Source organism: Nasonia vitripennis, chromosome 4 (genome assembly GCF_009193385.2).
Source record: "Nasonia vitripennis strain AsymCx chromosome 4, Nvit_psr_1.1, whole genome shotgun sequence".
NCBI classification, from domain to species: domain Eukaryota; kingdom Metazoa; phylum Arthropoda; class Insecta; order Hymenoptera; family Pteromalidae; genus Nasonia; species Nasonia vitripennis.
In genome coordinates, this window is record NC_045760.1 from 20,833,156 (window position 1) to 20,845,313 (window position 12,158).

The window sequence follows — 12,158 nt, forward strand, 5'->3', positions numbered from 1 at the left end:
TGCACGAGCGCGGGCTCTTTCTTTCTTCCCAGCGATTGTTCGTGTGATTTCTGACCCCTTTGCCCCCGAAATTCTTCCTCTGTCGATGATATTTCATCATTAGCCGAGGCATGCCGTGCGCTTGCGGCTGCACATAAAAGCGCGATATCGTCCGCTCTCTTCCTCCCTCTCGTGCACCGTTTATTATTTGATAATTCTCCGCGCACATTCCCGACGATGTCGCGCGCGCGGCTCCCCTTCTTTTGTTCATAAACATTTCCCCGCGCACAAAGAGGTTTCGCCTCCTCTGTGGTTGGCCGATATATGTTTTTGCTCTTGTATAGCTTTGCACAGGCTGGGTCGTAATATTACCTCACGATCAGAAGGCAATAGTGCATTGTACAACAAGGGGAGAAAACGAGCTGTTTCTAACGAGGGTGAGGTGTTCAGCTGCTTTGCTGAAAACACCTCACTCAAGTTTAAAATAGACCTTCTACCCATGTTCCAATGAGCTTTATGAGTCTTTTCAATGAGCACGTGAAAGGTTCTTTTTCGTTCCTGATAGTGGAAGAGGGAATTGTAAATTTTAATTCATGTATAACATTAATAATAATAAATTAAACTATAGAAATAGAGTAATCTCTACGAGCAGTTTTCTTAAATTACTTTATTGCGCCGACGTTTCAAAAGAGTATATCTTTCCTCTTCAGTAGGCATCTAAAAATTATAGAAATGTACACTAATCACCAGTCTTAAATCTCAGAATAAACGAATTTGAACTAATAAAAACCAACATGTCATACCGATAAAACACATAAAAAAAATTTCGTAATTGTCACATAACGATTATACAAGCACAGTTATCCAGGGTCCCAAAACTACTCGCAGAGATTACTCTATTCCTAAAGTTTAAAAAAACAACAAGCATTAGAGTGTTTAATAATAAATTAAATTTAATATTACATAATAAAACTCGAAGAAAAATAAAAAAAATTTAGAGTTGAGAAATGGGCCCATTTCTCACCTAGGGAAATATTCTTTTCTTAACACGTGCATGAAAAAGACCCGTTTCCATGCATCTGAAGTGAATGGCAAGCTATTCATTTCGAGCGTGCAGGAGGAAATCATTCCCTCCCGCTACTCAAAAACACTCAAAATAAATCAAATTTTTGAAAAATTTTGAAAATGTTTGAAAGAGAGTGGCTTACGACTTAAAATGCGCAACTTACCATTCACTCTATTCAATTGAAACGGGGTCTTTACAGGCACTTCTCAAAACCTACAGTGTGTAACAGGGGGGGGGGGCAATTTATACCTCGGGTAAGATTTGAGCACTCGACTCGAACTCGTGCTCAAATCTCACCCTCGTTAGAAATAGCCCCCCCCCCAGTTGCACACTATACTATTTCTCACCTGTTAATAACACTTTTGAAAACACGCTCGAAACGATCAATTTTCTCTCCCAATTCCAGGCATAAAAAAAGCACCTATTTCATGCGCGTGTTGGGAAAAACGTAACGTAATCATTGTCGGATTCAAGAATTTTCTTTCCGCTAATTTGTTGAAATGAAAAAAATATGAGTTTGAAGTATATTGATATTGATGGAGTACTCTTGGAGATATTGCATGTACATATAAACAAACATTCAAACGAATATTTTTGTAAAAGAAAAATAACAAGCAATTGAAAGCTTGATTATATAATGTCTCCCAAAAACGCTTTTACACGAGCGTCACGCATGTACACAATTTCCTAAGCTTGAAATTCTTTTTGTCCATAAAATCTAGACAACTGATTTTGATCTGCACTCGATGAAAGTATAGTCGTTAGCAAAGACTTGATCAAGTCTTCGATAAATCACAAGGCATTGAAATAATAGAGGCAAGTGTAACATCTGAAACTTCGAAATAGCGCGATAAGAATTTATAAGAATGATAACGTAGTTAAAAAAGCGACGGTTTAAATTCCCTTTGTGATGCGTAAAGAGAACACGCGTTTCGGCAGAGCTTTGCGTATAGCGTACAGGGCATCATAATATAATGATATGTAGTCAAGTATATAAAGCGACGAGTGAAATACCGACCTCGCGTAACTCCAACGTGAATATAGCATGCTATTGAATGTCTTTTGATTTAGTTCTCCCCCCCCCCCCCCCCCCCGAGTATCGCGAGGCTTTGATTGTGCAGAGTCTCTATTTGAGATAGACAAAGATAATTAAGATCGCCAAACACCTTTGAAACCTAAAAATATTATGAATGAAACAAAATATTATGAATTCTGAAGCGGGTATTTTTATAATAAAATGAGGTGATACACTGCTTTTGTTTGAATACTTCGTCACAATAATGAAAGCATTCAAATTTTTATCTTAGTATTTCGCTTCTTCCTAGAGGAAGCTTTGTTATAGTAAAATTTTCAGAATCGTTAAAACTTCGTAGAAACGCATTTGGTGGTGTTTAGAGTTAATTGAATCATGAGTTTTTAGAAAATGTTCGTGCGAATGGCTGTATGTGTATGTGCGTATACTGTTATGATTCTGGAATCACACGACCGATCGTAATGAAATTTGACATGCATTCATATATGTTTTCTGATTCTGAATTCGGGAAATTTTTTTGTATGATTCTGACCATTTTATGGCCATATTATAGCCATTTTTCGATTTTTGAAAAAATATTTTTGCTTTTTCTTTTGATGATATGATTTGCAAAATATATTCAACAATAGTGTATCTAAAAGAGCATAAAATTGCCTAATTTTTCCCCCAAGATTTTCCAGATTGACCGTTTCGTTCAAGTGTTATGATGAAAAAGGTTTTTCATAAAAAAATTCATATTTCCAAAACGAAATTGTCAAACGTTTTACAAAAATTCATGACAATAAAAAACGATAATATCTTTTTGCTGTAATAATTTTAAGCCATTTTGGCGACTAGTTATTGAGCTAAAATATTTAGGTTTGAATTGTTTCATGAAAATGATATGATTTGATATTGTAACGGGTGCTCCTTTCGTAAAATAATTAAGATTAAAAGTATTTTAAAAATCATTTATATACTGTATATTTGAACAATATTTTATCTATTGGAACTATAAACTTTGTTGGAGGAAGCTACGGGCCAAAGAATTGGCAGCGTTCGTTTATTCGTATATGAAAATTGTCTATTTCTCCAATTCTGTATGCTAAAATGTCTGTATTGAGAAACAGTATAATGTCTGGTTATAATAAAGCAGTGACAAAACCGTTTTTAGAATGGTCTAAACTTAAAATAATATCTGCACCTTGTTTTGTAAAAAAATTGCCCACCCTTCAACAGAATTCTTTTAGATGATTGTTTTTCCAGTTTCATAGTTGGATTATCCCCTATTTTTTCCACTCTGAATGAAATAAAAGCTCTACGCCTGGCGTAGTGTTTCACTAAACACCATTTTCATTCGAAGCGTCGAGCAAACAAAAAAATTCGGACGATGCTCTCTGACGTTTGTTTTATATGCCGTCCGCATACCCGTCGAATTCACGGGTTGGGCGCATTACATGAATGTGTTTGCCGCGTCGTATCGCAACACTTGCCAGGCTGTATATCGAGTCACAGTAAAACGCGATTTAAATTACAAAACCCCGAGCGCGCGCAATAGATGTACATAATTCATCGATTTTCTCCGACTGCATGGCGTTCGAAAAGCGAAGGTCGTTCGCCGCCGCATTGTCATGGTAAAAGTTAGCAGGCCGTTTGCTGCACATCGAGCGAGACGACAATAAAAAAGTCATTCCAAGTTTTTAGATTCTCTCTTCTGCAGGAAAATAAAACTTCGTAATGATCAACATTTTCATACAATTACCTAATTTTAAATTTAATTATTACAAGCCTATCGGACAAGGAGAGTGTTTTCTGGTGAGAATTTTATCGTTTATTTTTTTTATCTTTTGTTTAGAAAAGCTATGATGAATTATCACAGTTGAATCTCACGGCTCAGTTAGGTTACAAGTATTGATCTGATAACGAACAGAGAAACTGAAAAAGTGTTATTCTTTCAACAAACGCGTAAATATTTACCTTCAGTTCTACATTTAACTAGGCACATTATAATTTCGAACTTAATAAAAAAACGTTTTATTTAAAAGTCACAAAGTACTTCAAAGGATTCCAGTCACCCTCCTAAAAGCACAATACCATCATCCTCGCTTCCGACAGGACCACTTGAGGCACGGATCTCTCCCGCCCGTTCATCCTGCGCCAGAACCAAACAGCGAAATCATCTGTTTTTCCTCTCGCGTGTTAGGGATCCGTGTGTATACGTACGCTCAGAGAGCGAGCTGCGCGATAAATCCGGAATCGAGATCTATCGTATGCCAGCCTCATATTGCTTCGAGCAGAAAACACGGCGACGCGGCTTTGGCATAACTTTTCAATTTCGCCGCCGCGAGAATCCAGTCACGAGAGAGGGATCCGGGAGAAAGTGAGAGAGCGAGCGAGAGAGAGAGAGAGAGAGAGAGAGAGAGAGAGAGAGAGAGAGAGAGAGCGGAAGAGATAGGGAAGTAATCGCGAGCTTGCACGAATGCTGAGTGCTGGGGGAGAGACGCGGAATCGGGAGAAATGTTAAACGGTTGTGAGAGGAAGAAAATTGTAAGGTTTAATTGTAAGACTGCGCAAGTACCGGAGTCGGAGAGCGAGACTGTGCTCGGTGCTGCAATAACGTTTACGCGCACGATCGCCTTTTCAGATTGGAAATGTGAAGTGAGAGATTTTGTTTTGCTTTCGATGATTTTTTTTATCGTAACTGTATGTAGAACTTTTTCAGAACTTCAAATTCAAGTTCAAATGATGCTTAATGCAGAGAGAGGGAGAGAGAGAGAGATGGGGGGGGGAAGAGAAAGAGAGATTGTTGATTTCAGTACCGTGTTTAATAAGCAGATCGGAGTGATCGAAACATCATTTATGGATTTTGGTGACAAAGTATAACCTGTATGATACGATCATTTTTTCGCGATATGCTGAAGCATCTTCAAGCGCAGCAATATTGGTAAACTAAGCACAATGAATTGCTTTAATTTACAGCATGGCAGAAACCTGATCACGAAGAAATAAATTATCACGACCAAATCACGCAAATAAAGCTCGCAACTATATAAATACATTGCTCCCCACGAAACTGCCGGTTGCCAGGAAGCATCAAAACGTGTTAATAGTTATGTGGTTTCGGAAATGCGCTAAGTTGAGTTACGTTACTCCTCAAAGAAAACATTGATTTGAATCGTGCTGTTCTTAGACGCAAACAAAATTGAACTGTTCTATAGTCTTCGTAGGGTGCGGCGAGTTATATAGGTGCGAGTTATACCGAGGTTCACAATGATTAGCACCTGCGAAATCGATTGTTTAATGACATGAGGTTGGATTTTGCATCAGATCAATTATAAGTACCATCAGAAATAAATTCAAAGACCGAAGTTAGAAAAAATTGATGCAATAAATATCATACTCCACAATAAAAGACTAAAGTACCGATATCGCAACAACATTCCGCATCGAGAATAATGACTTATCAATTCGGAACAATCGCTAGAATCGTGTACGGAAAACGCGCACGCGTGCAGGCTACAGTCAGACGTATTACAAAGCCCGCGCACGAAGTCAAAGCCTGCAGGGTAGAAGCGCGGAGGAGTCTGGAGAGGCGGAAAAAATGGAAGAAGCCTATAGATACCGGCACAGAAGAAAGGACCAATCTGTCGCAGTCGTGCGTGCGGAATCAGATTTACTTGCACAATAAAGAGAAAACGACGCTTCGATGCAGCGTTGTGGCGCGTGCCTGCGTCCCTCGCCAGCTGCACCAGGAGGGAATGTATATGTGATACATATAAATGCAGCCTCTTCTTCGACGTAGCACAAAAGCGACGACTCGCGCAGCAGAAATATGGGTATGCAATTTCAGAGATATAATCGCGAAACTTTCTTTTCGTCCGCCTCGCTCGAGTTTGGCCCTGTATGCACGTATACGAGATGTATATCTGCGTGTACAACGTTTTGAAAATTACTGTGCATACTGCATTGATTTTATCGCGGGGCCTGCACTCGGGATGGTTATTCAATGAACGCGTGTTTTATACCGTTTACGGAGAGCTTACCTACTCGGTTTTTTCGAATACGACCCAAGCAGTGCGCGTGGACAAACGTCGTACGATTTTCGAATTAAAGATCTTCACGGGAAATTCTTTTGACGATGGAATCCAGGAGTCAAGTCGCATGTAAGGAAGATAAAGTCAAAGTTCAAGTCGGGAAAATCAACGGCGGAAGTTGGCGCGGTGCACCTGGGCTTCCTTTTGTTGTTCGTCGGCCATACAATAGTCAAAGAGCCGGCGTTTCGCGTGCGTGCTGCGTTTGACGTTGACAAAGGCTCGTGTGACCACTCGTCCTCGACGAGTGAACGCTCCGATGCGCCGAAACTATCGACTGTCTTCGCGCGAGCGCGGCTCTGCTGTCTTTTTCCCTCTCGCTGAGCTTTGAATCCGCGATCCAGATCGGGACTGATTCTCCGAGATGACGTGTGCCGGCTTTTCTCCTTGCGCCGATCGCCTTGTGCCGGAGCTTCGTTTCGATTTGATTAGGCTGAACGATATGCTGTTTTTCAACGTTTAAAGTTCGAAGATAATTTTTTTAATGAAAGTTAAAAAGTAAGGAAAATGTTACACTCGGAAAAGTGTTGAAATGATGTAGAGCAATTTGTTAAAAATGTAAGTATCTTGTCTCGCTGTTCATTGCACTATAGCGTGACACTATACTGCAACGTATAACGAGACCGAAGTAAAGCAAAAACGCCGAACGTTTGTACCGGCGTCTGACCACGCGCGGATCTTTCTACTGCATACCGTTTCACTCGATCGTTCCAGCGACATTTAAAATGATCATCCCTTTCACGGCGACTCGGAATCGAATAGCGATGAAGCAAAGCTGACGAAAACAGCGGAGCTGTCTTTGCGCGAGCAATGCTCCGCCGATTGTCTGAGACAACAAGAGATTGATATACGCGTGGAGGCGCGCACTCAAGAATCCGACAAGTTCCCGCATAATCTGCACGAAATTCTTCGTGCGGGTCTCGAAGCTTCTGTTTTCTCTGCTTGGTGAGCGATCGAGGCTCCTAGCTCTATGAGAAAAGCAAACTTATGATAATGGAAACGCATTATAGATCTATGAATCCACGCGGGATAGAGCCTGTAATAACATTGGAGAAGGAGTCTATGACTGCAGCGCCGAAGCTTTTTCGGAAAGCAATTGCTCAACTGCGCCGTTATTCTCCGCCGGGGCTTATTGAGAGCTTATGCGACCCTGTGTACATTGAGCTTCGAGGCTCGATTACTGCTGGCGGTAAATGAACGCGTCGACGAATCTATATCGTTTTTGATTGGGTTAGCTCAAAGCACAGCGCGATCCCCGCAGCATATCAGGCATGAACGGCGAAAAAATCTGCATATACCCGCGCGAGTCCGTAAAAAGCGCTTCACTACAGAAAGTCGTTAGCCCGAGGTCTTGCTCGAGCGGCCTAGTAAATTCCCGGCCGGCCTACAGTGTGTTCCGCAAAGCGATAGTCGACCTCGCTCTCGAAAGCCGAAATAAGAAGAAGACGAAGATGAAAGAGGGAAGCCGGGCTTACCTTGGACGGGGGCGTAGATGTTCAGGTAGAGGCAGTCCTCGCTCTGGTTCTTGAGGTACGGCATCAGCCGCCTGAGGTAGTCCAGCCTGCCCTTGGGCATCTTCTCTGTGAGGCTGGGCAGCTTTTGCGGGCAGACCGGGCCGAACTTGTCGGCCACCCTGACCCCGTGCCATCTGGCCGAGCTGACCGGCGGCATGAACCTGAGCGTGCCTATGGGCGGTGACGCGTAAGGCACACCACGGAAGACCTCGACGTTTTCGAGATTCCTGCCCAGCGACACTATCACACCCGACAACTCGCCGTACTGAGTGCGCACGATCCGCGAGCTCAGCTCGGCCAGCCCGTGCTCGGCCAGCAGCAGCCAGACCAGCCAGAAGTACCACCAGCAGCCCATCCTCGTGTCTTCCAGGAGCGCGCGAGAGAGAGAAAGAGTCAGCGCGAAGGTCAGTGCAGGCGCTGCCCCTGCTGCTGCTGATGCTGCCGGTTGCCGGCGACCTCCAGCTGCCTTTTCGCTGCCGACCACATCACATACGCGCACGGGCACGCAGTCCTCGGGGCGGGGGTGCTGGCCTCGTTAGCCGCTGACGAGTCGGCCCATTTCTTGTCTCCAGCCAGATGGTAATCAGCGCGGGGGCAGCCTTTTTGCGCACCGAGGACATCCGCCGCCGACTCTCACTAGTCGGCTCGACTCCGCACTATGTGCTACGCAGTGCTCGATCGGTGCCCGAGTTTCTTGCGACGACTGATTGGCCAAACGAGACCGGTCTCATTATCCCGATCGACAGGGTGACCGACCTCCCAGCGCCGGCACTCGATCGCAGTCGTGTCCTCGACTGCTTCCTTCGCCCGCCTCACCTCCTCCTCTCTCTCTTTATCTCTTCCTTGGTCGAAGCGATCAATGAACTCTCTGGGTCAGCGCGCGACGTAAACAGAAAAGCCTCGCGAGCGAGACACTCGTTGGCCCGCGCACACACTATGTATATTCACTATCACGACGCGACCGTCGGAACAAGCACGTGATACGGAACTGCACTGGTATTAGAGCTGCCGCAGAGAGTAAGCTCTCTGCCCCCCCCCCCCCTGTTCCTTCTCGCAGCCAGGAGGACTGTCTCCTGCTACGACTGCTCCTCCCCGAGGGACGAGCGCACTCCTCGACCCGGCAACGCAAGCTCTCGAGCTCTCGAGAGAAAGCTCGGCACCCGAGTAATCCTTGTGTCACACTAACCACACCTCGCGCGCACACGCACACCGCTACAGCTTGCAGATAATGTCTCGAGACGCGGGGCGCGCGCCAGCGTGCACTAGGAGGCCTCTTCGGCCCGACAAACTGGCGTCGACTGTGCTCCGCCGAAGAGACGGCCGGCCTCCGGCGCCTGCGCGATGCTCGGAGCAGCAGCAGCAGCGCGCGCAAGCACCCCCCTCTCTCTCTCGCTCTCTTCCCCTCGCTGGTCCTGACCGAGTCGCGGGACGCGTCACGCCCGAGATGGATCGCGAGCGGGAGGGAGACTCGCAACGATGCGGCCGGCGAGTTTGACGACGAGTTGCTTATAGCTCGCGGTCACCCGAGGATTTATACACCGCGCGGAAGGGGTGCGCTACGTGTCTACGCGATTTCCCTTCTCGACTGAGTGTCGTATCGCTCTGTTCGCTGCAGTTCTTAATTGTGCGCTGTAGGAAGAGAAAGTCTTCGCTCGTACAGAAAACATCCAACGAAGTAGAGAAAAGAGTGACGGAAAGGGTAGAAACGAAGCAGCTTCATTCATAAAGCCGCTCGGAAAAAAGCTCGCAAGCTCCCGTCAGCGCAACCGTCAGAGGCTGATCGTCACTCGTGACAACTACCCCTCTCACTCCTCCGAGTGCTTGCGGCGGAAGGGCGAAAGCTGCGCGAGAGATCGCGTGCACGGTCGATACGGCAGCTCGCGCTCGAAGCAGAAAAAGAGAGGAGGGGGGGAGATGCTGCTGTTGCAAGTGAAGAAACGCGGGCTCGAGTCTCCGTCGTGAGCTTGTGTGTGCGTCTGTGTGTACACGGAAGCCGATACGTCATACAGCGGACTTTTGAGAGATTCAAGTTCGCTGGATTGCGATTATTGCACGCACATGCTCCAGTTGAGATCGCTTCGCTGCTGCTTAGCGCTTGCGCAATTCTTGAAATAAAATCTTTGTTGGGGATCGCGAGGGTGCGTTTTCTACTGAGATGTAATTTATCACCAGTGCGATCTTGTACCGGCGTATCTGCGTACCGGAAGTTTGATAGCAGGAAATTGAACGAAGATCCCAGTAGTTTGAATTTATTTATAGAAAGCATTATACATCCATAGTGACGTTGAGCCAATTGATGCTTCACAAAGAGAACCATTCTCTGATCTTTTGATACATCCATGCGACTTGATTAGTCTTCGGAACGAGGAGAGAGTCGGAAGGTGGTCCGAAGCATGATTCCACGACATCATGCGGCAGCACGTTCTCCGCGAGTCGGAGAAAATCATCGAGTGCACAGTACTCGGAACAGCCTGGGATAGTGCGCACTTCGAACTCCGCAGGGATCCCCTTGTAGTACAGCATCTGTGAAATAAATTTTGGCGTGGTTTGAAAAACGACGGATAATGCATGCGATCGCTCGCAATTGCCATTGTTATTGTTACCCTGATGAAGTAAGGAGAACTACGTTCATGAAGCTCGAAAACAATGGCGCTGCCATATTCTGGTATGGAATTCGTCCAAATGTTCAGCGCTTGCAATACAGCGGCAACGTTGTTTTCATGCACGCTGTAAAGGTGGAGCTTTTGTTTACTCTCCGAGCTCCTGTCTTCGAGAGCTAAGTCGTTCAGCACTTTCCGGACAAATATTCCTGAACAAATTCATTCGTATTAATCAATATGAAATAAACACTAATTGGCATGCGCGTAGCTTACCATCGTTCAACTTTTTCAACTGCTCGTTGTAACTTTTAGTTTCGTACTCCAAGAGCGTAGCGTTGATGATAAGTCCATTAGGGAAATACGCTTCGGTCCATTCGGGGAGTGGAAGGTTCATCGCTGCTTCGGACGTCAAAGTATTGAACAGATGATAGACTATTTCTGCCTTGTTAACTTCACGGCCGATTAAAGTTGTCAAGTTGTTCATGAGTTCCCGATAGCGGGATAACTCTCTTTTGTACTCTTCAGAATTCAAAACTTTGTCGAGTTCTTTTTTGTAGCTGAAAGTATATACGGTTACGCGACACGATCGCACTTTCTGAACAACTTACAGCATTTCGCGTTGTGCAGATTCGAACTTACGTCGGGCACGTAGATGGCTTCATGAAGGATGACACTTCGGTGGGAACTGAATTTATGGGTATTGGCTGCCAGTTAATCGCGTCCTTCCACACCTGTTCGCCTTTCGGCGGATACAGACCTGCCAATACGAGAAGCAAGCTCATCTTCGTTCTTTCTCTGTTTGTGCTGGTGACGGAGAGATCGGACGCCGAGAAGGTTTCACCCAAAAATTCATCATATCGGTTGCGCAATGACGTTCCTTATTTTTTTGAGCAAGAAGAAAACGATCAAAAATAAAAAGAATCACATTGGTTAAGCCTCCGTACCCCACTGGCTCAAACGATCAATTCCTGTAGGGATCAGTGGGATAGAATCCTGTGGGATATGCTTGAGGAGTACGATCTCCATGTCTGAAAACCTGAATGACAAGTACGATGTTATGAATATTTTAATTAATTCATGATGCGCGTGAAAAGAAAAAGTGATCGATAAAATAGTTACCACACTGAGTGACTTTAGCGTGGATTCCGAGCCGAACCCAGACGAGGCACAAATGAGGAGGCAAAATATGTACTGGAGGGTTTCCATCTTGTACCTACAATGAAGCATGAACAATTATTCGGGAAATGTTTGAATTTCAGATAAACGTAAAACAGTTGGCTTTTGTTAGTTTTAACAACTTTTTTAAGTACAGGCAACAAAACTTATCGTCACGATTATATCATTAAACTTTTATGTATTTTATGTATTAAAGAAGCGACTTACTTATAATTACTTATAATTACTGACCGTGTGCGCATGCATGGCCGACTGCTGCGCGAATGGCATTTTTTAACAATGACTTTAATTGTGTAAATTCAATGTTTGCTGAGAACTTTCCATAACGGTCGAGACCTTCAATTGTCAGCAAAAGAAACCAAGTTAAATGGTATTGCGCATTTTAATATGAACTTAGAAGAATAAATTTGCAAAACGTAAGAATTTATAAAATATTAGCTTGCAGACACCGTGATCTAATGTTAAGTGTACAATAAATCAAAACCTAATTATACATTCGAAACATTGCTTTTCAGAGCGTATACTCTGGCAAGTAAGCACACTTGGATGTCGTTTATTAATTATTTCTAATTAAATAGAAACATATGTGATCACACACGCATCGTCTTTGTACACATTAGTACGTACGTATCTAAAGTTTCCTCATATCGTAAAATCTACATAATTTTATTTGATTTAACTTTAGACGTTATGTTTATTCGTAGTTGAAGTTTTCAGAAA

The 12,158-nt window shown here is 44.2% G+C and overlaps 2 protein-coding genes across 3 annotated transcripts in view; both read right to left on the reverse strand.

Annotated features, from left to right (window-relative positions):
• Positions 1–8,956, reverse strand: part of LOC100121155 (neuroligin 3) — a 279,197-nt gene extending 270,241 nt beyond the window's left edge. For both annotated transcript variants that reach the window (XM_016988579.3, XM_016988580.3), the window contains exon 1: positions 7,624–8,956. In XM_016988579.3, coding sequence (XP_016844068.1) covers positions 7,624–8,017 — 394 coding nt within the window. In that variant the 5' untranslated portion in view covers positions 8,018–8,956. The remainder of the gene's footprint in view (positions 1–7,623) is intronic.
• A 939-nt stretch (positions 8,957–9,895) lies between these two features.
• On the reverse strand, positions 9,896–11,491 carry LOC103316794 (venom acid phosphatase Acph-1-like). Its single transcript, XM_031929342.1, has 6 exons — positions 11,382–11,491; positions 11,207–11,298; positions 10,902–11,139; positions 10,536–10,819; positions 10,266–10,471; positions 9,896–10,185 (listed from the first exon to the last, which is right to left on the reverse strand). Exons 2-6 carry the CDS (start codon positions 11,286–11,288, stop codon positions 9,964–9,966), a joined length of 1,032 nt encoding a protein of 343 aa, XP_031785202.1. The 5' UTR covers positions 11,289–11,298; positions 11,382–11,491; the 3' UTR covers positions 9,896–9,963.
• Positions 11,492–12,158: the final 667 nt, after the last annotated feature.

What these genes read in the sequence shown, in the direction of transcription:
- LOC103316794 (XM_031929342.1), bottom strand. Translation starts at nt 11,288, where the DNA reads ATGGAGATCGTACTCCTCAAGCATATCCCACAGGATTCTATCCCACTG. An exon ending in TGATCGTTTGAGCCAGTGGG is followed by an intron (nt 11,140 to 11,206) that starts GTACGGAGGCTT and finishes CAAAAAAATAAG; the next exon opens with GAACGTCATTGCGCAACCGA. An exon ending in GTTGAAAAAGTTGAACGATG is followed by an intron (nt 10,472 to 10,535) that starts GTAAGCTACGCG and finishes GAATTTGTTCAG; the next exon opens with GAATATTTGTCCGGAAAGTG.